Here is a 23,810-nt window from a genome sequence, read left to right as displayed (position 1 = left end):
CTTGGCAGGCAAAGTGCCCAGAACAATAGAGAAGATGGGCCTGTGGTTGGTATTCTGCCCTGGTCTGACCACATCTACAATACTAGAGTACCCACCACAGCTAGAGTAGTATACATTTTGTCAATCAGTCACCGAACATTTATTACATGCCTACTGTGTGCCAGACACTGTGCAAAGCACTGGTTTAAGAAAGCCATTGAGAAACTGAATCGATTCCAAAAAAAAGGTGAGCAGGATGGTAAGAAGTCTGAAGAGCATGTCCTATGAGGATGTATAGTTTGGAAAATCAATCTATCAGTAAACATTTATTAAGTGCCCACTATGGGCCAGGCACTATGCTAAGTGCTGAGGATACAAAAACAGGAAAAAGACGGTCCCAGCCTTTAAGGAGCTCACAATTTAACGGGAAGAGAAGACAGGGGAGATATATCTTGAATGCAAGGATGAGGAGACTGAAGTTTATCCCACAGACAATAGAGACCCATATGGGTATTTCTGTGAATGAATGCCTTTTTTTTTTTTTATAACTGTGCAAGAAGACCACAGATTTGTCTTGCAACAGTTGTCAACTTTCCACAAATCGATCTATAGTGGTTGCTCCTTTTCTTTCCTTTCCTATTCCCTAGGTGCCCCCACCCTATCTCTCTCAGCAGCATCCAGTTACTTCCCCTATACCTAACTATGTATTCTCTGTTTAGGGAATTAAAGAGTCAAGGGCATGTTCAAAATTGGGAGCAGGCATGCCTCGGCAAGTGATACTCCCAGAGCCTACAACCACAAGTGCTGACATTTGCCATCTCCACAATACTTTCTAGAGCAGGAGTGCCAATTGTTCAGTCCTCCAAGCTGATTTTAACCTGGTAATTTCTCCTTAGGTTTTAGCTTCTTCTATGTCTCTGTCTCCTCACACGGTTCAGAGCCTGGAGTTGGCCCTATCCCTTGATGCTATGACCTGGACAGGGCCCATTCAGATGTCATGCCCGTCATCCTTCATGACCCTTGGTGCTGCTAGCCCTTTCTCCTGTTGTGGCTCAGAACCTTTACAGTATTAATGGAAGTTTTCTCAGGCAATCCTGGACTGTTTGCCATTTCTTATGGTATAATAGTATTCCATCACAATCTATCACAATTTGTTCAACTATTCCCCAAATGATGTACATCCCCTCGATTTTCAATTCTTGATCACCACAAAAAGAGCTGCTATAAACATTTTTGTACATATGGGTTCTTTTCCTTTTATCTTTTTGAGACACACACAGTTTTATAGCCCTTTGGGCATAGTTCCAAATTATTCTCCAGAAAAGTTAGACCAGTTCACAATTCTACCAACAGTGCATTAGCGTCCCCATTTTTCCACATCCCCTCCAGCATTTGTCACTTTCCTTCTCTGTCATGTTAGCCAATCTGATAGGTATGAGGTGGCATCTCAAATGTTTTTAATTTGCATTTCTCAAATCAGTAGTGATATAGAGTATTTTTCATATGTCTATACATAACTTTGATTTCTTCATCTGAAAACAGCCTGTTCATATCCTTTGACCATTTATCAATTGGGAAATGATTTGCATTCTTATAAATTTGACTCAGTTCTCTATATATTTGAAAAATAAGGCCCTTATCACAGATGCTTACTACAAAAAAAGACAAAAAACCTTTTCCCCCATCCTTCTGCTTTCCTCCTAATCTTGGCAGCATTAGTTTCGTTTGTGTAAGATCTTTTTAATTTAATGTAATCAAAATTATCCATTTTACTTCCCATGATCCTCTCTGTCTCATTTGGTCATAAACTCTTCCCTTACCCATAGTTCTGACAGGTACATTTTTCTATGTTCTCCTAATTTACTTATGATATTATCCTTTATGCCTAAATCATTTATCCATTTTGACCTTATTTTGTTATATGGTGTGAGATGTTGATCTCTGCCTAGCTTCTTCCAAATTGCTTTCTAGTTTTCCCAGCAATTTTTGTCAAATGTTGACTTCTTACCCCAAAAGTTTGGATCTTTGGGATTATCAAACACTAGATTACTATAATTATTTACTGCTGTATAATATATTCCTCTGATCCACCATCACTCTCTTTCTTAGCTAGTACCAGATTGGTTTGATGATTACCACTTTGTTATATAGTTTGAAAGCTGGTACTGCTAAGCCACCTTCCTTACCACTTTTTTCCCCATTGGATTCCCTTGATATTCTTAACCTTTTGTTCTTCCAGATGAATTTTTAAGCGATTTTCTCTAGCTCTATAAAATAATTCTTCGGTAGTTTGATTGATATGACACTTTATTGTCATTGTCAATTAAGTTAATTAACTTAGGTAGAATTGTCATTTGGCCTATCCATGACCAATTAATATTTCTTCAGTTGTTTAAATCTGTCTTTATTTGTGTGAAAAGTGTGTTATAATTGTGTTCATATGGGTTTTTCTTGGCAGGTAGGCACATTCAAGTATTTTATACTCTCTGCAGTTATTTTCAATGAAATCTCTCTCTTTTCCTGCTGGGTTTTGTTGACACTATATAGAAATGCTAATGATTTTTATGGGTCTATTTTATGTCCTGCTACTTTGCTAACATTGTTCATAGTTTCAACTAGTTTTTTAGTTGATTCTCTAGGGTTCTCTAAGTAAACCATCATATTAACTGCAAAGAGTGATCATTTTGTTTCCTCATTGACTATTTTTATTCTTCCTATATATTTTTCTTGTCTTGTTGCTATAGCTAGCATTTCTAATACAATATTAAATAATAGTGGTGATGATGTGCAGTTTCACTTCACCTCTGATCTTATTGGGAAGGCTTCAAATTTTATTCCCATCACAGATAATGCTTGCTCTTGGTTTTACATAAATGCTACTTATCATTTAAAAAAAAAGCTCCCTTTATTCCTAAGCTTTCTAGTGTTTTTTTTAATAGGAATGAGTATTATATTTTGTCAAAAGTTTTTTCTACATGTACTGAGATAAACATGTGATTTCTGTTGTTTTTGTCATTGATATGGTCAATGATAGTTTTCCTAATATTGAATCAGCCCTGCATTCCTGGTATAATCCCACTTGGTCATAGCGTATGATCTTTGTGATCAATGGCTGTAATTTTCTTGCTAATATTTTATTTAAAATTTTTGCATTGATATTCATTAAGGAAACTGGTCTATAATTTTCTTTCTCTGTTTTTTCTTTCCCTGATTTAGTTGTTAAAACCATATTTGTGTCATAAAAGGAATTTTGTAGTACTCCTTTATTTATTTTTCCAAATAGTTTATATCATATTAGGATTAAATGATTCTTAAATGTTTGGTAGAATTCACTCATGAATCCTTTTAGCCCTGGGGATTTTTTCTTAGGGAATTCAATTATGGCTTATTCAATTTCTTTTTCTAAGATAGAGTTGTTTGAGTATTCTATTTCCTCTTCTGTTAATCTGGGCAGTTGATATTTTTGTAAATATTCATCCATTTCACTTAGGAAAGTAGCCAACTTTTATGAGGTGTATTTTAATGTGAAAGCAGTAATACTTGCATGTTTTAAACTTTTATCGAGTGTTTAAAAGCAGTAAACTATTATCAGATGTGTTTATGGCTTCACTTGAGACAGCTAGGAAAATGATAAGGGTAGCAAAGCAAGAGACCAATAAAATATTTGGATTGCTGTCACTGAAAAAAAACAAAGATATAACTGGATCTCCAGTGGTGACAAATAATTCTGTGACTCAGCATTATGGAAGGTCATGTTGTTTACTAATGATTCACTGAGAGATATCTCTCCTAACTTGCCACCCAGGTTCAGTGCTAAAATACTTGGGATCAACCCATACAGCCATCAGCTCAAAGATGCAGAGGAGAAGAAGGGGTTTTATAGTGAGGGGCATGCTTCTACTATATGTATTAAATTGGTTTCCCTATTTTCTCCCCTTGAATAATATTTTTTTCTCAAATGCATGTAAAAACAATTTTTAACATGTTTTCTTTTTAAAAATTTGAGTTCCAAATTCTCTCCCTCCTTTCCTTCCTTCCCCCTTCCCTAAGATGGTAAGCAATTTATAAGTTTTATATGTGCAATCATGCAAAACATATATCCATATTAGTCTTGTTGTGAAAGAAAACACAGACCAAAAAGTGAAAAATAGTATGCTTTGATCTGCCTTCAGACTCTATCAGTTCTTTCTCTGGAGACAGCATTTTTCATCATGAATGGGAATTGTCTTGGATCACTGTATTGCTGAGAATAGAGAAATCATTCACAGTTGATATTGTACTGTCATATTCATGGTACAATATTGCCATTACTGCATACAATGTTTTCCTGGTTTTGTTCACTTCACTCTATATCAATTCCTCTAAGTCTTTCCAGGTTTTTCTAAAAACAGCATACTTGTCATTTCTTACAGCACAATAGTATTCCATTACAATCATATACCACAACTTGTTCAACCATTCCCCAATTGATGGGCATCCCCTCAACTTCCAATTCTTGGCCACCACAAAAAGAGCTCCTATAAATATTTTTCTGTAAGTCCTCCCACCCTCCCCCTTTTAAAAATCTCTTTGGGATACACACCTGGTAGTGGTATTGCTGGGTCAAAGGTTATGTAGAGTTTTATAGCCCTTTGGGTATAGTTCCAAATTGCTTTCCAGACTGGTTAGATCACTACACAATTCTACCAACAGTGCATTAGTGACCCAATTTTCCCACATTCCCTCCAACATTTATCATTTTCCTTTTCTGTCACATTAGCCAATCTGATAGGTGTGAAGGGAGTACCTCAGAGTTGTTTTAATTTGCATTTTTCTAATAAATAATTATTTAGAGCATTTTTCATATTAGTATAGATAGCTTTGATTTCTTCTTCTGAAAACTGCGTATTCATATCCTTTGACCATTTATCAATTGGTAAATGACTTGTATTCTTATAAATTTGATTCAGTTCTCTATATACTTGAGAAATGAGGTCTTTATCACAGACACTTGCTGCAAAAAAATTTTTTTTTCCAGCTTTCTGCTTTCCTTTTAATTTTGGTTGGCTTTATTTGTTTTAATGTTTTTATTAATTTATTTATTTTTAGTTTCCAACATTCACTTCCACAAGATTTTGAGTTCCAAATTTTCTCCCCATCTCACCCCTCCTCTGCCCCAAGATGCATTCTGAGTACCCCTTCCCCTAATTTGCCCCCTCTTTTTATCACCCCCCCCTTCTATTTTTCTGTAGGGCAGGATAGATTTCTATACTCCATTGCCTGTATATCTTATTTCCCAGTTGCATGTAAAAACAATTTTTAACATTTGTTTTTGAAACTTTGGGTTCCAAATTCTCTCCCTCCCTCCCTCCCCATCCACCCTCATTGAGAAGGCAAACAACTTGATACAGGTTATACATGTGTAGTCATATAAAATACTTCCATAGTAGTTATGTTGTGAAAAACTAACTATATTTCCCTTCATCCTATCCCACTCCCCCATTTATTCTATTCTCTCCTTTGACCCTGTCCCTCCTCGGAAGTGTTTGCTTCTGATTACCCTTTTCCCCAATCTGCCCTCCTTTCTATCATCCCTGCCGCTCTCTTATCCCCTTGCCCCCTCTTTTCCTGTAGGGTAAGATAGATTTCCATACCCAATTGAGTGTGTATAGTATTCTCTCCTTAAGGGTTGGCTTTATTTGTACAAAACTTTTTAAATTTAATATAATCAAAACTAACCATTTTACATCTCAGCATGCTCTCTATCTCTTATTTGATCACAAATTCTTTTCCTATTCATAGATCTGACAGGTAAACAATTCCATGCTCTCCTAATTTGCCCATAGTATGACTCTTTATGTCTAAATCATGAATCATTCCGACCTTATCTTGGTATGTGGTATAAGATGTTGGTCTATACCTAGTTTTTGCCAAACTATTTTCCAAGTTTCCCTATTTTCATGCCATGGGCAGGAAATTTCCATTGATTGACTAGGACAAAGCAAGTATATGGTCCCTGCACATCTTGTCCACAACTCTCCTGACTGTGGGCTTGAACCAGATGAAAATGTAATTGGGAAGTATTTAAGAAAAGAAATAAAAATATAATAAAGTATTATATAACTAAATAATATTATAAAAATAATATTAAATTTTAAAACTAAGTCACTATGTAATCCACAGGGATCCTTATGTATGGTTTAGTGATCTCATTTCTATTTGGGTTTGACACAATTGGACGAGGAAGTTGGACATTTTTACCATGGAAGAATCTGGATATGAAATGTTACAAATAAATGAAAGGGTATGGTTATGAAGCAGGGAAGACAAGGCATGTCTAGAGCAGAAACAATAGCCTATTATAACACAGGCCAAGAAAAAGGAAGGTCTTGGGGGCTACCACAGAGGTGCAACCTGAGCAGTAAGCCATCCCCATTCTCCAGAACCTCTTTCAACCTCAGCCTGAGGTGATATGCTTTTATTCACATTGAGGCAGCCCAGAATTCACAGCATAAAGTGAGGTACAAATAGCTGTTTCCCAGCTGTCAACAATTCAGGCATATCCTATCTATTTTTGCTTCAAAATTCTTTACTTATGCTTATTCAGAGGTACATATATCCTAATTGAAGTTGCAATGCCAAAGGGCCTAGTGTTCAAGGAAGACAATCTTGGTGACTTTGTTTTCTACCACCAGATGTTATACACAATGTGCAGATGTTTAGTGATAAAACTGATTTCAAATATCCAAGGTATATAAGTAATGCACAAAAATATTTAAAATTATGAGCCATTTCCCACTGGAAAAGTGGTCAAAGGATATGGACAAATAGTTCTCAAAAGAATTATTAACAACTATATGAGAGAATGCTCCAAATCATTCATAAGAGAAATCTAAATTTAAACTCCTCTGGAGTGTCATTTCATTAACAACAAATTGTCAAAAATGACAAATGATAGATACAGATGTTGGATAATGGCAACAATGTTGGAGGGGCTATGGAAAACTGGCACAGTAATACACTGTTGACAGAGCTGTGAATTGGAGTAATCATTCAGAAAGAAAAATTGAAATTAGGATAAGAAAGTATCTAAAATACCCATATTCTTTGACCCAGGGATTTCACTGTTAAGCATATAGTCCAAGGAGGAGAGAGACAGAAAGAAATGCTCCAGGTATACAAAATTACTCATAGCAGTGCTTTTTTGTGGTAGCAAAGAACTGGAAACAAAGTAGATATTCATCACTTGGGGGAATAGCTAAACATAGGGATAATGATTGTATGTGAAACTAATGAAATATGATATTGTTAATAAATATTTTAAAAAATTTAAGGTCGAATGTGAAAACTTTTATGAACTGATTGATTGATTAAACTGAAGCAAAGCAAGTAGAATCAGGAAAATAATATACACAACAGTTAAAATGCTATATGTGTAAATGGCAAGATCAAAACCCAAAACTGAATGCTATATAACTAAAATAATCAAGCTTATCCCTGCAAGAGTTGAGGAAAAAGAACCTCACTCACTTCTCTGCAGAAGTGGGAGACTACGAATATGGGTAATTGTATATATTGTCACTCGGTTGATGTGTTTGTTGGTTTTACTTAACTGCCTTCTCCCCCCTCTTTCTTTTTTATTCTTTGTTACATAAAATGGCTCCCTGGGGAAGTGAAGGGGAGGAATATATGTGGAAGTAAATTAAATAAAAGCAAAAAATGACAAATTTTTTAAAATTGATTTTGATATAGAAGAAGATACTGATATCCCAGGACTGCTCTCCAAGTAGCTGGAACACTACCATATAGCAAGACATATTCACACATATAATATAGTCTCATGAAAAGTGACCACAACTTATTCATTTGCTTCCCCCCCCCCCACTATTTAACTTTATTTCAAAAACATCTTTGTTCCAAAATTGGCATAAACTGATTGGAGAAGTTTCCTGCTTTAATACAAGGAAATTATCCTTGTCCTGATTGGAAAATGAATGTGAAATATGGCTCCTTACTACCTTCACCTGGTTTCAAAAGTGAAGAAGGAAATGGAAACTCGAAGATCAGTTACAAGAAATCACCCAGGCCATGTTTACTCTGACCTAAAATCAAAATGATCTGATAAGCTCCCTATCTCCTAACCCTAACACCAGTCCTAGGTGTGAAGATTTTCAGTTCTCTTGACTGAGAAGAATACAAAGGTAATCATCAGAGGATGTTGCCCTATTCTTCTTCAGGGTCAGAAAAGGAGAAAGGAATAAATGAAATACAGTTTTTAAAAAGGTAATGGAGGAGGGGTGCTGTTGGACTATAATCGGTTGCGGAATGAGGCAGGTCTTTACTTTATTCCACAATCTTCCACTGATCAAAGAACTATCTGCTTAGAACAAGTTCTTAGCCTTTGTCTCCTAAAGAAGCACCTGCAATAGATTTCCTCTAACTATGAAAACAATCAGTCATAACTTTTTACTGGCACCTACATAGCTTATAATTACAAAGATTCTGAGCTTGGTAGATTTTCTTTTGGCTAAGAGGTGCTTTGGTGGTTGTTCCCCGCCCCCACCTTTTTTTGAAGACTTGGATTACTCCGAATTTTTATCAGGTGTGACACTAAGTTAAGCTTTTTACACATTTTAGTCTTTGTATTTGTCAAAACAATATAAATGCAATGCAGATAATACTGCATACAACAAAGTGCTTTTTCATATTAGTATGATCACTACTTCTCATATAATAACATTCTCCGTAGGCACCTGGTGTTGACTTTTGAGGAATACTTCAAAGATTGATTCTTTTTCCTTTCACAAGCCGTGCTTGCATCATCCAAGCATCCTAAAAATAATCCCAAACAGAGTTTAAGTTCTTGAATAGCCGTACTGGTTAGTAAACAAAATAAATTCTAACTTGGTCAAGAGTTAAAAAAGGAACTTAAGGTTCTAGTTCAACCTGCTTGTATTAAAGATGAGGAAACAGAGGCCAAGAGACATGAAATAATCTGCCCAAGACCATAGAGATAGTAAGTGTATTAAGTGCCAGGTCTTCTAACTCTAAATCCAGAGATCTTTTCACCGAATCACAACCAAAGAAGGATAAAGCAGACATTATGAAGAGCCAACTACAGAAGCAACAATGAAGAGAAGAAAGTGAAAGCAAAGGAGGGATAATTAATACAAAGAGGGATAGAGGGACTAAAGGTTCTAGTGAGGATGAAGAATAGTCAGGAAAACAAAGGCAGGCAGAGTTGGAATGATAGGGGCTTTTGATAAGATGGAGAAATTTTAGTGTTCTTGATTGTGGAGAGAGCATAGTCATGGGTAAGGAGAAGATCAATGGTATGACCACCTCAGTAGGTGGAGTGGGGATACAGGACAGAAAAATTGAGGGGGTTGATGAACCAGAAGGCCAGAGTGTTTGTGCACACTGAAGTCCCCAAGTTTAAGGGGAGGCTGGAATGGAGAAGAATCTGTGATTCAGACAATGAATTCCTAGAGAAAGGAGGGAGGCTTTTGATAACTACAAGAAGGATTAGATGCAGTGACGTATGTACATGGAATAAACCTCAAAGCGGGGAGACTGCTGAGTAATGACAGTAAAGAGAGGGTCTAAAAATGGAAGTGAGGAGCAAGGAATTTGCCTTTTCCTCTTCTTAGCTCCTTGTGCTGGCGGACATGACAGAAAGCACATCCAATACTTGGTAGCACCTCAATGGCACAATGGATAGAATACTGAATTTGAAGTAAGGAAGACCTGAGTTTAACCCTATCTTAGATACTTAACCAAATGTGTGATCTTAGGCAAATCATTTAAATTTTCTCAACCTCGGTTTCATCAACTCTGAAATGGGGCAATAATAAAACCTCTCTCCCTCAGAAGATTGTTGCAAAGATCAAATAATATATGAGCTTAAAGGGCTATACAAAATGCTAGCTGTTATTATCATTACTAAAGACAGTGGCCAGGAATGTAATATCTTCTGTAATGAGCCAGGTCTCCATGAGTGGTAGAAGATGAGAGGAATATGAGCAGAAAAAAATCTAGAATGCAGAATGGGTTAAAAACCAGAATCCTACAATATGTTGTTTACAAAAAACACATCTGAAACACAGAGATACACACAAGAGTAAAGGTAAGGGGCTAGAGCAGAACTTATTATGCTTCGGCAGAAACAAAAAAAGTAAGGGTAGCAACCTTGATATCAGACAAAGCAAAAGCAAAAACAGATTTAACTAAAAGAGATAAGGAAAGAAACTGTATCTTGCTGAAGGGAAGTTTGTTAATGACTAAATGAGTGCTTCAGAGGTTATAATGGAGAGGGCAGGACAGAGCTGAAAAGAGACTTGGGAAAAGTCTTAAGGCAGAGGTAGATGGGAGTGAGAAAAACATAAGTTAGGTGAAACAACATTACAGGGGGCAGTTAGTTCCATAGGCTGGGACTGGAAATAAACCTGTGATTTCATTGGTACAGGTAACTTCCAGAGGAGGAAACGCCTTCTACCACGGCAAGTCAATATTTTCTCTGCAACTTACAGTCTTGGATAGTTACCTAGAACACTGAAAGGCTAAGGGACTTGCCTGGACTCACATTAGCCAGTAGATGACAGAGACAGGACTAGATAGAACCTAGGTCTTTTTGGTTTCCAGGGCAGCTCTCTACCCACTATACTGCACTGCCACTTCCATGAGAACAGTGTTAAAAATTATTCCAAGAAAATCACTTTATATCATGTTTCTTCCATCATGCCAATTAGATTTGGCATGTAGGAATAGGATGTATTAACAATGTTACTGTGAAAGGACAGGGCAACTTAATGCAGGGTCTACCTATATCTAAATTAAATACCATCGGGAACTACTTTGCAATTTTTAAAAAGAGAAAAAAAAAACAGAGTTTTTCACCTTTTCATTTCATACAGACCTACCTTTAATTTGACATTGGCAACACCATATTTTTTTTCTACCATGACTTGGACTTCTTTCTCAATGTTTTCTTGACTGGTACCCTTCACGTCAGTGTAGTAGCAATCAGAACTGGCAAAGTGACAGGAAATCGCCTGTATACATTGGGTCAATTAATAGAAAAAGACATCCAATTATTACTGGCCCTGAGGGGCAATAAATGAATTACACAACTGAGTACTTAGCTTCTATCTTGGACTACGATTTAGCCCGCCCCTGTAGGGGAGTTTTAAAAGCACAAGCAGTTCTAAACTACAGTCATTCTTTCCCCAAAAAGAACTGAAAGGGTTAGGTAACTATTCACACAACTTGTGTATTCTTAACATTTTTCATTGGCTCAGTGTTCTTAATCTTCAGAAGATTCCTCAATTTCCTTAAAACACTTACCAGGAGAATGTAAGCTCTTTGAAGGCAGGGATTGTTTTATTTTTGTCTTTGGATTCTCAAATATTGAGTACAGTGTCTGTACAATGTTGGTGTTTGATAAGTATTTGTTTTATTTTTGAATTATGGCTTATTGCAGTGGGAAGAGTGTTGGATTCAGAGGCCCTAGGTTTGAATCCTAGCTGTGCCACTTACCACCTGGGTGACCTTGGGAAAGTCACAACTATCTAGGCCTCAGTTTCCTCATCTGTAAAATGAGAAGGTTTGGCCTTGATGGTCTCTAATCCCCTTCCATCTCCAAAATTATTATCCTATTAGCCTCTTAGCCATAGAAGTTATCTCGCTGAGTTTACAATAGATTATTTCTTTAAATGGTAATTAAGATAATAATATAATCAAGGTGCTCTACTGGAAAATAATAAACATGCTACCAGACTAAAGGAATACTTAAAGCTCCATTACAATCAACACATACTAATGACTCCTATATTGCTTCTCTCTGGCATTAATAAATGCAAATTTTGAACTCTTGCCTGCTCCTAGAAAATGGGAATGGCAATCCAAATTCAAGTGGCTGCAGTTAAACTAGAACATTATGAGAATTCTTCATCGTGTGGTGAGAGTAACCACAACCTTCAGGGTGAATTTCCTCTCTGCCAGAAATGCTTCAGAGACCTACGGTGAAGGTTATTCACAGAACTTTAAGCACTAGTTGGATTTTTCCCATGGTAAAGATAGTAAAGTCCTGCTCTGATGCCTCATTGTGGTATGGATGTGACCCTTGGGTTCTTGAAGTTCATACTAGGAGAGTACAAGGTAGAAAAATTTCACATAAAGAGTCAGGAAGAAGTTGGTTAAGGACCAGTCTAAAGCTAAACTCAGAGAAGCTCACCAGCCACAAAGTGGGCCAGTAATGAATTAAGTGATAGACAAGATGATAAATTATTTTTGACCACAGAAAATCAGAGGAATTGCAAGTCTACATCATTGGAAGGGGAGGGTACCCACACAGATCTCTTAGAGCACTAGAGAAAGACATTGCCTTCTCTTTTGTCTTTAGTTCTGTCCACTTAAGCTGCCCAAGTTGAAGAATCAATCAGCAAGTATTGATTAAGTATCTACTACGTGCTGGGACTGTCTTTTGCCTTTTTTTGTATCCCCACCTTAGCACAGTGCCTGACACAAAGTAGGTACTTAAGAAATGTTTTCTGACTGACTGATTGACTATGCCAGGCACTGGGAATGCAAATAGACTCACAAGCAGTTTACAGTCTAATAGGACAGACAACAAGGATGTATATAGGGTATCCCAAAAGTCTTACTGTGGTTTTAAGATCTATACTACTGTATGTGTGTGTGTGTGTGTGTGTGTGTTTGTATGTATATATGTATGTATGTGCATGTATATATATGAGAAATAAATACAAATAAATTAAAGAGAAAAATTCAAATTAGCCAAATAGAAGGTAATTTGAGAGGGAGGGCAGCAGCAGTTGGAGGAAGGGGTGTTCAGAGAAAGCTTCATGTAGAAGACAGTGCTTGTTCTACATCTTGAAGGAAGAGGGATTCTATGAGGCAGTGGTGAGGAAAGAGTGCATTCCAGGTATGGAGAATAATCCATGCAAAGGCAAAGGTGGGAGATGGAATGTCGAGTGTGAGGAGCAGAGAAAAGGTCAATTGGACAAGACCACAGAGTGCAGGAGAAGTAGTAATGTCCTATAAAAATTCCAGATTATGTTGTTATGTTTTGGCAATGATATCATGTATTGTTTGCAGCATAGGCCAAAAATTAAATGCAAAACAAAAATAAAGCAAGCTGTTTTTTTCTGAGGAAATGAATGTCTGTCAATCAATAGGGCATCCATAGAATTTGGTTCTTTATTGATAAAAGTAAGAGATTAAGCTTCCTTGTTAATAAAATAGACTAAAATCTTCACTTATTGACACTTTGTAATTATAATCAGAGTTCATATAGGTTTGGAATGCTATTTTAAAATTTGATTTACAGGGCAGCTAGGTGGCACAGTGAATAGAGCACCGGCCCTGGATTTGGGAGGACCTGAGTTCAAATTCGGCTTCAGACACATAACACGTACTAGCTGTGTGACCCTAGGCAAGTCACTTAACCCCATTGCCTAACCAAAAAGAAAAATTTATTTACAAACTTATTTACAGTTGGAAGGGAAATTATTGTTTGTTACCTTCCGGAACCCTTCAGTTCTATTTCTTCCAGATCCATGAATGAGCAGAGGATGGAAAAAAACAGTATCTCCCTTCTCCATCACAAGGTGAGTTCTGGGTTGGTTTAAATCATAGTCTTGGATACCGTGGAACATAATATTAACTCCCCCCTAGAATACAAAACAAACCATGTTTTAGACTTAGAAGAAGTAAAACAAATCAAACCAATGACTTAGAATGAGCAAATAATAGTCTTTTAATGTCTTCTCTTTATCCAAATTTCAAAATACAGAATAATGCTTTGGGCCAAGAAAGGCCTTTCACTTGTCATGTCTTTTCAAAGAAAAATATCTTATAAGGACAAATTCTATTAACCCCTCTTGCTCTATTTTTGCATGTTCTCAGTAGTCAGACCTACCTCCCATTTAGGATAGTCATGTGGTTTCAAAGTGCCCTTGTGCGTGCCTGGTAACACAACCAGGCAGCCATTGTTTCTATCAATATGTTCCATGGCAGTCCAAGCACAGACAATGGAATTGGGAGGCCTGAATGGAAAGTAGTGCAGGTCCTGATGGAAGGGATGGCGAGAAGTCTTCTTACCTGAAATGGAACCCAACCCATATGTTAGAAGAAGCTGTAGCCTCAGAACTCCTCAGTTTTCCCTATACAAACAGCCAATATCCATTCCTATAAAGAGTTTATATTATAAAGAAATATGCATACTAGAAAAATATAAAATATAAAGAAATACAATCACAGGAATAACAATCAGTTCAGCTCAGAAGGTTAAGTATTGTAGAGGACTTTCAGTGAGACTTGATTTCAAATACCAGATATCACCGTAAGATGCTGAATAGAGAAATGTGGCCAGGCACCACCAGATTTCAGGAGAATGTGACTTGATGGGGAGGCACAGAAGCTGTGGTCAGTAATGTTGCATACTTTGATTTCATACACAAATCCCACTGAACCGGTCTCTGGATATGCCCTTGGCTAAGTTTACCCTCAGGCTCAAATTCCTTGGACAGCCCTTATGGTGAGGATTTGCCTGGTCATTTATAACTCTCTGAGCCATCTTCTAAGAGGCTAGGTTATTAATAGTAGTGGAATATGATCTATTCTTCTACTTTCTACTTACTCCAATGCCTCACTGTAGTGTAGTCGGGAGCCTGGGTTCTAAAAAGCAATGCCAATGGAGAACAGGCTCTGACAAGTGCTATCAAAACATGAAAGGTTTTGAGTATGGGCCTAGGGTTATCCTATGTGTCTAGTGTCCAAGCACTAGCCTAACTAGGGTTAGAGAGCCTCGTCACTAGGTCAGTCACAGGACAGGTTTTTGGCTACAATAATTCTCCTGAAGACCTATGAAGTTATTTAAACATTGTGATCTTGCCTTGGATTTGGAGCAGCATCTATCCCAATGAAATCATAGATCAAATGAGTGGGCTAGATAAGCACTTCCAGTCCTCTGAACCTAAGGAAGTAATAACAGCTATGGACAAATAAATATCTGAGACTGTCACACTTTGATTTTATAGCAATGTAAATAATTTTAAATTGTATTTAAAAGGACACATATATGCCCCCAAATTACTAATTGTTAGATTGATTGATTCAATGTGTGTAGGCCGGGATGCTGATTTTACTTCAATTTTTATAATACAACCAGTATATCTTTCCTGATCCGCATTCCACAGGTCCCTCACCAACTAGCCCTTAATGTAAATAAAAGCTCTTTACCAGAATCTGGAGGCTTGTTTATCAGCATTGTATGCATAGCCATGACATTGGGTCCAGTGAAACACTCGACATATTTAACAATCTGAGATAGGGAGAGGAAAAAGCTCATGAGAAACTAGAGGCATAGATCACAGCACAAAGTTAAGTTTCAACTATCTGCATTAAATCCAAAATAACAACAATGTCAGTAACCCACATTTCTATAGTGCTTTATGGCTCCTCACAACAGCCCAGTGAGGTAAATTCTATTATTACTCTCATTTTACAGATGAAGAAACTAACTCTCAGAGAATTTGAATGACTTAGGATCATAGATTTAGATCTGAAAGGGACCTTAGAAGCCAGAGTCTAACTCCCTCATCTAATAAATGGGGAAAATGAGAGAAGTTAAGTGATTTATCCAGGATCACACAGCTAATAAGTATTTAAGTTAGGACTTTAGCTCAGGCGTTCCTGACTCCAAGCAAAGACTTCTCTCCATTGTACCATACTAGGTCACACAGCTTGTAAATGTGTGAAGTGGATTTCAAGTCTCAATAAAAAAAAAAATTATTCCTCCCAAAATATTTATTTGGCTCTAAGATGCATTTTTGACCTTCTTTGACTAGCTATAGGTGATATAAGCAAGACTTCAAAAAAGAACTCAAAGTTGAAATAAAGTAGGCAGGAAGGGGAAAGGATTTTTACCTTTTTTTAAAATAAATTTTTATTCACATCATTTGTTTTTATATCACCTATGTCCCTCTGTATTCTTCTCTCTACCTCATTCTAGAGATTGATCCCTTATAATAAAGTTTGAAGGATGAAAAAAATTGCATAAAACAACTAAATAAGATAGTAAGAAAGTCTGACATGATCCATAGTATATCATGCCCACAGTCTCCCACATCTACAGAATATGGGAGAAGTGTCATCTCATATCTCTTCTTTGGGGACAAACTCAGTCATTAAAATTATATAGTGAATATAGAATTGTTGTTGTTGAGTCATTTCAATCATGCCCAACTCTCCATGACCCTATTTGGGGTTTTCTTGGCAGAGATACTGGGATGGTTTGCCATTTCCATCTCTAGCTTATTTTTACAGATGAGAAACTGAGGCAAACAAGTTAATTGACTTGCCCAGGGTCAGACAGTTAGTAAGTGTCTGATACCGGAGTCTTCCTGATTCTGGGCCCAGCACTCTGTCCACAGCGCCACCCAGCTGCCCTGAATACTGAATTACATATCACAAAATTAAATAATCATGACAAAATCATTTTCATTTTTTTGTTGCTAAGGCATAATTCAAACACCATCATTAAACAATTAGCACATCATAATGCATAATTACTTGTTAATCTTTCCGTTCACATTTTGGGTAATCATTGTGTATGCTGTTTTCCTGGTTCTTCTTATTCCATTTTTGACCAGTTGTATTTTTACTTTTTAACCCTTTTTAATGACGCAAGGTTCTTCTTAAATTGGTTACACAAGATGGTGATGGCACAAAGCAAGAAACTTTCTTTAAGCCCATTTTGGTAACAAGCCAGAGTGGAGCAATTATTGTTGTCAATTTTTACCCGATAATACACAGACTTGGTTTTGTATCATTATTTTAAAACCTATCATGAAATTCTAAAACCAAATCAATTTTAATCTTCTAACGACAGAGAAGAAGTGGAAGGAGGGAAGGAAGGGAGAGTACAATCAACTGATTAAAAAATGAAGATAGTTCTGAGCAACTAACAAAGTATCAGGGTTGCACAACTCTGATGTATGTGTTACAGTTTAGATCGGTGCTGCTTTGCTCTTTACCACAGACAAAGGATTTTTTTACACTACCATTAATGACTTCTCATTATTATGACAATTCATGCATTTCTCCTAACCTCTATTTCTTTTTTTTGTTTTTTTTGTTTTTTTTGTTAGGCAATGGGGTTAAGTGACTTGCCCAGGGTCACACAGCTAGTAAGTATTATGTGCCTGAGGTTGGATTTGAACTCAGGGCCTCCTGACTCCAAGGCCGGTGCTCTATCCACTGTACCACCTAGCTGCCCTCCTAACCTCTACTTCTTAGAATTCCCAGTTTCCTTCAAAACTCAGCTCAAATGCCATCTGCTTTCCAAGTTTCCTTCAGTCCTTCTACTGCTGTGGCTACTGTCCCCCTCCAAATTACCTTGCATATACTTGCAGATGTATGTATTTTCTCTTCTGATAAACTTCTTGAGAGGAAGAACTGTTTCCTTTTTGTTTGTTTGTTTCTGAATCCTTAGGCCTAGCACAGTTTCTGGCATATAGTAGGTACCTAACAAATGCTTAGTGAGTGATAGGGAACTTAAGGGATTATAAAGCACTTTCCTGACAACACTCCTGTGATATAGGTAAAATAAATAGTATTACCCACATTTTATAGAAGGAGAAATTCAGGCTAACCAAGGCTTAGTGACGTGTCCACGGACATTCTGGTTTCAATTCACAGGAAGATCTCTTGACCAAAAGGAGACAGACTCAAAAGAATGAGACATAACTTTTTTTTTTGGACACAATTTTTTGCACATCCAATGAAGGAATTTGTTTTGTTAGACTATGCATATTTGTCAGAAGAGTTTTGCTTTTCTTTTTGAAATGAGGAGGGAGAGAAAATAAATGCTTATTAATTAATTAAAAATTAAAAAATTAAAATTCATAGCAAATATTAGGCTAATCACGCTTATTCAAGCCAAACCATATCCTTTTTCCCTCCTCTGGTGACAGTATTCGGAAAGTTAGGGAAGTCCCAAACTCAATAATAAAACCTGGGCTTTTAGTGCTTTAAAGTTTACAAAGCACTTTTTTCCATTCTATTCCTGTGAGAAAGGAAGTACCAGTATTATTTCCTCCATTTTACAGAAGAAGAAAACAAGGGTCCGGGAGCCTCAGCACAAAGCTAGTAAGTGAGACAGCAAAGACCCCAACCTCGGTCACTCCTTATCCCAGGTCCAGTACACTTTCCACAACACCACACCAGTCTTCAACTTAACATGAGTAAAAATGTCTCCATTTCCCTCTACCACGGAACATTCTCCCAGCCCTAATGAAATCTAGGGCCATAGGTGTAAAGGGTTTCAGAGCTAGGAAAAAATAATAGATCACAAAAGTAGTAAGCAAGACAATTGTCATTTTAAAAAATAAAGTCTGTGGGTGTTTTTTTTTTAAATAAAAATAAAACAAGGCAAAACTTTTAACCTGAGGCAGAGTGCAGTAGCTGAAGAGTTCTTCATCATTCTGAAAATTCTGGATTTTTGCAGTTATTTTCTCATGTGGAGAAAAGCCTGATTTTGCAATGGTCACATCCTTCATGATCTCTAATCCGAGGGGTTCCACTTCCTTTCTGCAGATCCTTTCAAACTGAGCCCTGGACAAATCAAATTGAAGATGCCATCATCCTTTGGAACACCACAGAATTGATATCTTAACAGCATAACACTGCTCACTGACAGCATTCACTCAAAGATGCCATTTCAGCAGACACATTGAGGAAGTTTTCAAGAGGCCTTCACAGGTCTCTTCACCTACGGCTTATCGGTATCCAAACCCAAAAAGAAATGCTACCAAGATTGGAAAAGAAAATGGTGGATGATTTTGCTGCCCCCTGCTGTCACAATCATTTAATAGAATCAGGGCTGAAATTCACCACCAGGTTCAAAATGCCTGAAGATATTGTTGACAAAATAACTACGGTGCTTTACTGAGAGGCATGTCCTCCCACTATATGCTTAAATCCCAAGCCATAAAGAAGCCTCAGAAACCCTAGACAAACTAATGTTAATAAACTTTATTCCATTTGTGTTATATTATTTTTTAAAATGGCTATACTGTACCTATAGCGTTGAATATCTGCTTCAGACACTAGTTTTTTTATGACCAGGAAACCATTGTCCTCATAAAATTGCCTCTGTTCTAGGGTTAAGACATCATTATCCACAGTGTACCTATGGGGGAAAGTGGAGGGAGAGACGAGGTGGTGGGGAGAAGAGGGCATGAGAGAACAGGGAGAGAAGGGGGGGAAGCATATCAATATCAATAATTTTGAAGATGATATATTTTCATTTTGCCTGAATATGAATTACAGGACTGCATTAAAATGCACTCCATAAACATGAAGGGATCCCCTTTTAAAAAGTAATTTAAGAAGGACAGAATAAAAATATTGCTCAGTGCACTAATATAATCAAGACACAAACTAATTTCAATATCATATTCATCAATCCCGATAGATATAGTCACCATACTGCATAGTTTGTGACATTTTCTCTTCCTTCTGAATTACAAGCCATCTCTTGGCAACTAAAATGAAACTGGTTTCTCTAAAAGAGGGTCCAGAATACCACATCAATTAAAACATGTCTGATGATTTGAAATTATGTATAATAAAAATTCTAATCAGGCAAAGAGCTACTTAGTTCTCCTAGCATTAATTACTACATAAAATGCAATTATGTACACAGCATTATTTTTAAAAATTAAGTAAAACAGCACTTACTGGAATTTCTGAGGATGTAAACGGACAGGTACAACAGCAGCTGAAGTCGGGTAAGCTGTCTAGTATACACATTAAGTTAAATAAAATACTCAAAGGCAAAATCTTTCCCATTAACAATATATGCATTCACTTTATCTTTAGAGATGAAAGTGCCTGAGAGATCCTTGAGCCCAGGGGTCTTAGCCTTTTTTGTGTCACAGTCCTCTATGGCAGTCTGTCAAGTTTATTGACCATGTCTCAGAATTAGGTTTTTCAAATGCATAAAATAGAATACATAAGACTACAAAGGAAGCTAATGCTACAAAAGTACAGTTAACAAAATATTTTTGTTTGTTTTTTTTGGCTAGGCAATGGGGTTAAGTGACTTGCCCAGGGTCACACAGCTAGTAAGTGTTATGTGTCTGAGGCCATATTTGAACTCAGGTCCTCCTGACTCCATCCACTGCACCACCTAGCTGCCCCAACAAAATATTTTTAAAACAACAAGTTCATCAATGCCAGATAAAGAACCTCTGATATTCTAGTCTACACTATTTGTTTAACTGATAAAGGCTCTGAGGCCAAGAAATATGAATTGAATGAAACTAAGTCACACAGAGAGTTCAAAATAGATCTTCTGGCCTCCAGTTACACCACACTCATTCTTCTACATCATATACTGCCTCTTCAGTCTGGCCTTGGGTTGAACACAGAAAGATTGTTCCCAGTCCACATAATCTAATCTAATTTTGAATAACCTGAAGAATATAATGTTCTTCCCGAAGTTCTAAATGTTTACATATGAGGAGACATAAACACTCTCTAATTTTTGTATCCAGTTGAGTGGGAGTCTAGAGCAAAAAACTGGAAGTAATTAGGCAGGGTCTGAAAAAATAAAAAGTAAATGAGAGAAAGATAAATACTGAATCCTAGAACACAATCTAGCTGGAAGAGATGCATCAGTTAACAAGATTCTATTTCCAGCTTTATTACTGAATCACTAAATAACTTTATAAAGGCAGTCTATATATTAAGTCTTACAAAGTTGTTATCTGCATTAAATAACTCCTTCAACAAATTCACTTCAACCATTTATTAAGTGTCTACTGAGTTCAAGGCACTGTGCTAAGTACTGGGGATACCTAGAGACATGATACATGCATCGCTCAGCTATAAAAGTTGGTTGAAATTAGATTGCAGATAGCTTTGAATGTCAGGATTAGGAGTTCATACTTTATTTGGCAGGTAATGGGGAGCCATCACAGGTCTTTGAGTAAGGGAAGTGAGGTGATCATCCTGATGCATAAGAAGATTACTTGGGCAGTGGTGTGAAGGCTAGAAGGAAGACTGGAAACACAAAGACTACATAGGAGGTTATTCTAATACTTTAGTCAAGAAGAAATGGGGTCCTGAATTAGAAAGGATACAATGAAGTATAAAAGAGGAAAGGATAGATGAAGACACCTTGGAGATAACATGACAGATTGTGGTGACTTACTGTTTATGTAGCCTGCAGGAATGAACAGAGTCAACAATGACTATATAGTTATGAAGTGGGGTGACCAAGAGGACTTCAACAGAAATGGACAAGTTAGAGGGACAGGTTTCTTGTAGTAGATGATGAGTTCAGTTTTGAACAAGGTGAAGGTGAGGTAGCAGCAGGACAATCTGAAAGCAATATGAAACTGGAGTTCTGGGGAGAGGTTGGATGGAAGTTTTGATTCGATAGTTGTCCATGGATAGGTTAGATCAGCATGTTTCAATAGAAAGGGCATTGATTCTGGAGTCAGAGAAGCTGCTTCTGATGCGTATTGCCTTCATGACCTTAAGCAAATAATTTAATCATCTTGGGTCAAAGTTCCTCGCTGTAAAATACAGGATACAGCAGCTATGGCTCCTTTCAGTTCTAAATCTATGAACCTATGAAGAAGAATAGAGAATAGAACTACAGACGGAAAATGGGGGACAGACACTCATGTTGAAGAAGTGGAAGAATGAGGAGTTATCAAAGCAAAGGGAGGGAAGGAGGTAAAGTGAATCAGAATGTGAAAGCAAAGCTCAGAATATGGAATATAGAAGAAAGCACTGGTTAGGTAGTCAGGAGACCTGACCTCTCTATTTTCACTTACGCCACTAATTGTTATATAACTTTGGTGCATGGCATTTCAGCTATTTTCTTTTACGCAAAATGAGGCAACTGGGGGGCAGCTAGGTGGCACAGTGGATAGCGCACCCGCCCTGGAGTCAGGAGGACCTGAGTTCAAATTTGGCCTTAGACCAAACACTTGACACTTACTAGCTGTGTGACTCTGGGCAAGTCACTTAACCCCAACTGCCTAAAAACTAAAAAAAAAAAAAAAAAAAAAAAAGAGGCAACTGGCCCAGATGGCCTCTAAGGCTTTCCAGTTCTAAATTTGAGGAAAATTTTTAAATGCAAAATCCATAATGTATATCCTATAGTTACCATTATTTTGAATATTGTTGTATTCTGTTGTAAAAAATATTCAGGAAAGGTTAAAGAAACAACTTTACAATCTTATGAGAGAAATGGAATTTTTCCTAGATCAAAACAAAAACCCTGGCAGAGTTATCAATCAGACCTGCCAAAGCATGCCCTCAATACTAGTGACATGATCTGGCAAAACAATCACAGAACCATAGAATCTCAGCTTTGGAAAGAATCTTAGAAGTCATCTGCTCTTAAGATCATGGACCCAGAGTGGGAAGGGCTCTCAGGGCCAACTATTTCAAACCCTCATTTTACAGAGGAGGAAACTGAGGATCCTGGAAATTAAGCAACCCAGACATCTAGGGAAACCTTCCATTTATTCCTTCAAGTTCAAATTTTCACTATTGATAATAGAGAAACAAATGATTTTAAGTGGGTAACTTCTCTTTTACTGTGAAATAATATTTCTTAAATATTACATAGAAAGAGCCAATGGAAATAAATTTGTGAAGTATACACACTTCCCTAAAAAATTGCTAAGGTAAAACCTTCAACTTGAGATATCCAGGAAGGAAATACATACAATCTTTAAGACTGTGTGACTTTAGGCAAGTCATTACACTACTTTGGGCCTCAATTTCCTAGAGAAGATACCTTGGAAAGGGTATAGAGAACCATCTAAAAAGTTCAGCAAAAGGACTCAGGACTGGCAGGGATTTTTTAGCCCTTGAGCTGACAGAATCTGACATCATATTAGTAATCTTGGTGCCCTCTAACCTGGCAACCTCCAAGGAACCATTCAGTTTGGGGTCAGATGCTCACTCCTCTGACCGTCAAAAACATAAACCATTTATGACGTTCTTAGGGCTTCAGCCAACCTGGAAGGGAAATTAGCAGGAGCATGAACAGAAGAAGTAACCAAGTCCAAAAAAAACCTATGGACCAATCCAGTTACAATGACTGCTTCTAAGCCTAGAGGCAGAGAGCCCTACAGGATGTCTGCCATGTAAGGCAGAGCAAAAGAGTACCGAGAAAGATCTAGCAAGAGTAAAACAAAGCAGTCCAGGAGGTCAAGAATAAGACAGTCAGAAGAGACCAGTAGAGAAGGAAGGAGGTGATCAAGAGGCCCTTCACAGCACCCAATGGCCTAGTGGCCTGAACAATTCTAAAACCATTACGCACAAGATAAACAAACCCGGGCAGGAGAGGCAGAGTGTGAAAGGGCGAAGAGCACTGGCCGCGAATTAACCCATGCCGTTCCCACTGGAACGTCAGTGAAAGAAAGAGGCTCCTAGTTTAAGCACAGATGCCAGGGGAAGAAGCGGAAAGACGCTGCCCCTCGCTTCTATCCACTCTGGGCCAGGGCGGGCACCTACGCAGCCTTGCTCGGGCTCCTGGCTCGGCCACCGATGGCCGGCCCCGGGCCCCGGCGCGCGCAGCGCCCTTTGGAAGGATACGATCGCTGGGGCCTCGGGGCCCTGGAGGTGTCCAAGCAGGATCTTGAGGCGGGCTGTGGCAATTCCCCCAGCTCGCCCCGGGTCCTTGACGTTCAGAGCAGCGGCTGCCATCCCCGCTGCAGGAGGAAAGCAAGGAGCCGACCGGACAGAACTAGGACGAGGGCCCCAGCCACCGTCTTACTTCCCCTCTCCCCCAGCTCCGC

The 23,810-nt window shown here is 37.8% G+C and overlaps 1 protein-coding gene and 1 long non-coding RNA gene across 3 annotated transcripts in view; one reads left to right on the top strand and one right to left on the bottom strand.

The window, feature by feature from the left end:
* Positions 1-19,031, top strand: part of LOC114025381 — a 24,598-nt gene extending 5,567 nt beyond the window's left edge. The window contains exon 2 of the long non-coding RNA XR_003567017.1: positions 18,577-19,031. This is a non-coding gene — a long non-coding RNA (uncharacterized LOC114025381). The remainder of the gene's footprint in view (positions 1-18,576) is intronic.
* Positions 1-23,810, bottom strand: part of PHYH (phytanoyl-CoA 2-hydroxylase) — a 26,757-nt gene extending 2,947 nt beyond the window's left edge. Inside the window, exons 1-9 of one of the 2 annotated variants that reach the window (XM_027838818.1) lie at positions 23,608-23,810; positions 19,723-19,781; positions 19,061-19,171; positions 18,426-18,594; positions 15,220-15,301; positions 13,898-14,079; positions 13,500-13,649; positions 10,878-11,009; positions 7,820-8,790 (exon numbers count right to left, since the gene is read on the bottom strand). In XM_027838818.1, the coding sequence (XP_027694619.1) occupies positions 8,737-8,790; positions 10,878-11,009; positions 13,500-13,649; positions 13,898-14,079; positions 15,220-15,301; positions 18,426-18,594; positions 19,061-19,171; positions 19,723-19,781; positions 23,608-23,718 (1,050 nt within the window). In that variant the 5' untranslated portion in view covers positions 23,719-23,810 and the 3' untranslated portion in view covers positions 7,820-8,736. Of the gene's footprint in view, positions 1-7,819; positions 8,791-10,877; positions 11,010-13,499; positions 13,650-13,897; positions 14,080-15,219; positions 15,302-18,425; positions 18,595-19,060; positions 19,172-19,722; positions 19,782-23,607 lie in introns of those variants that run through there. The other variant, XM_027838817.1, reaches the window with a different exon arrangement.

The sequence above is a fragment of the Vombatus ursinus genome, unplaced genomic scaffold (genome assembly GCF_900497805.2).
Source record: "Vombatus ursinus unplaced genomic scaffold, bare-nosed wombat genome assembly UNPS02014830.1, whole genome shotgun sequence".
Lineage (NCBI taxonomy): Eukaryota > Metazoa > Chordata > Mammalia > Diprotodontia > Vombatidae > Vombatus > Vombatus ursinus.
This window is presented reverse-complemented; position numbering and strand designations above follow the sequence as displayed.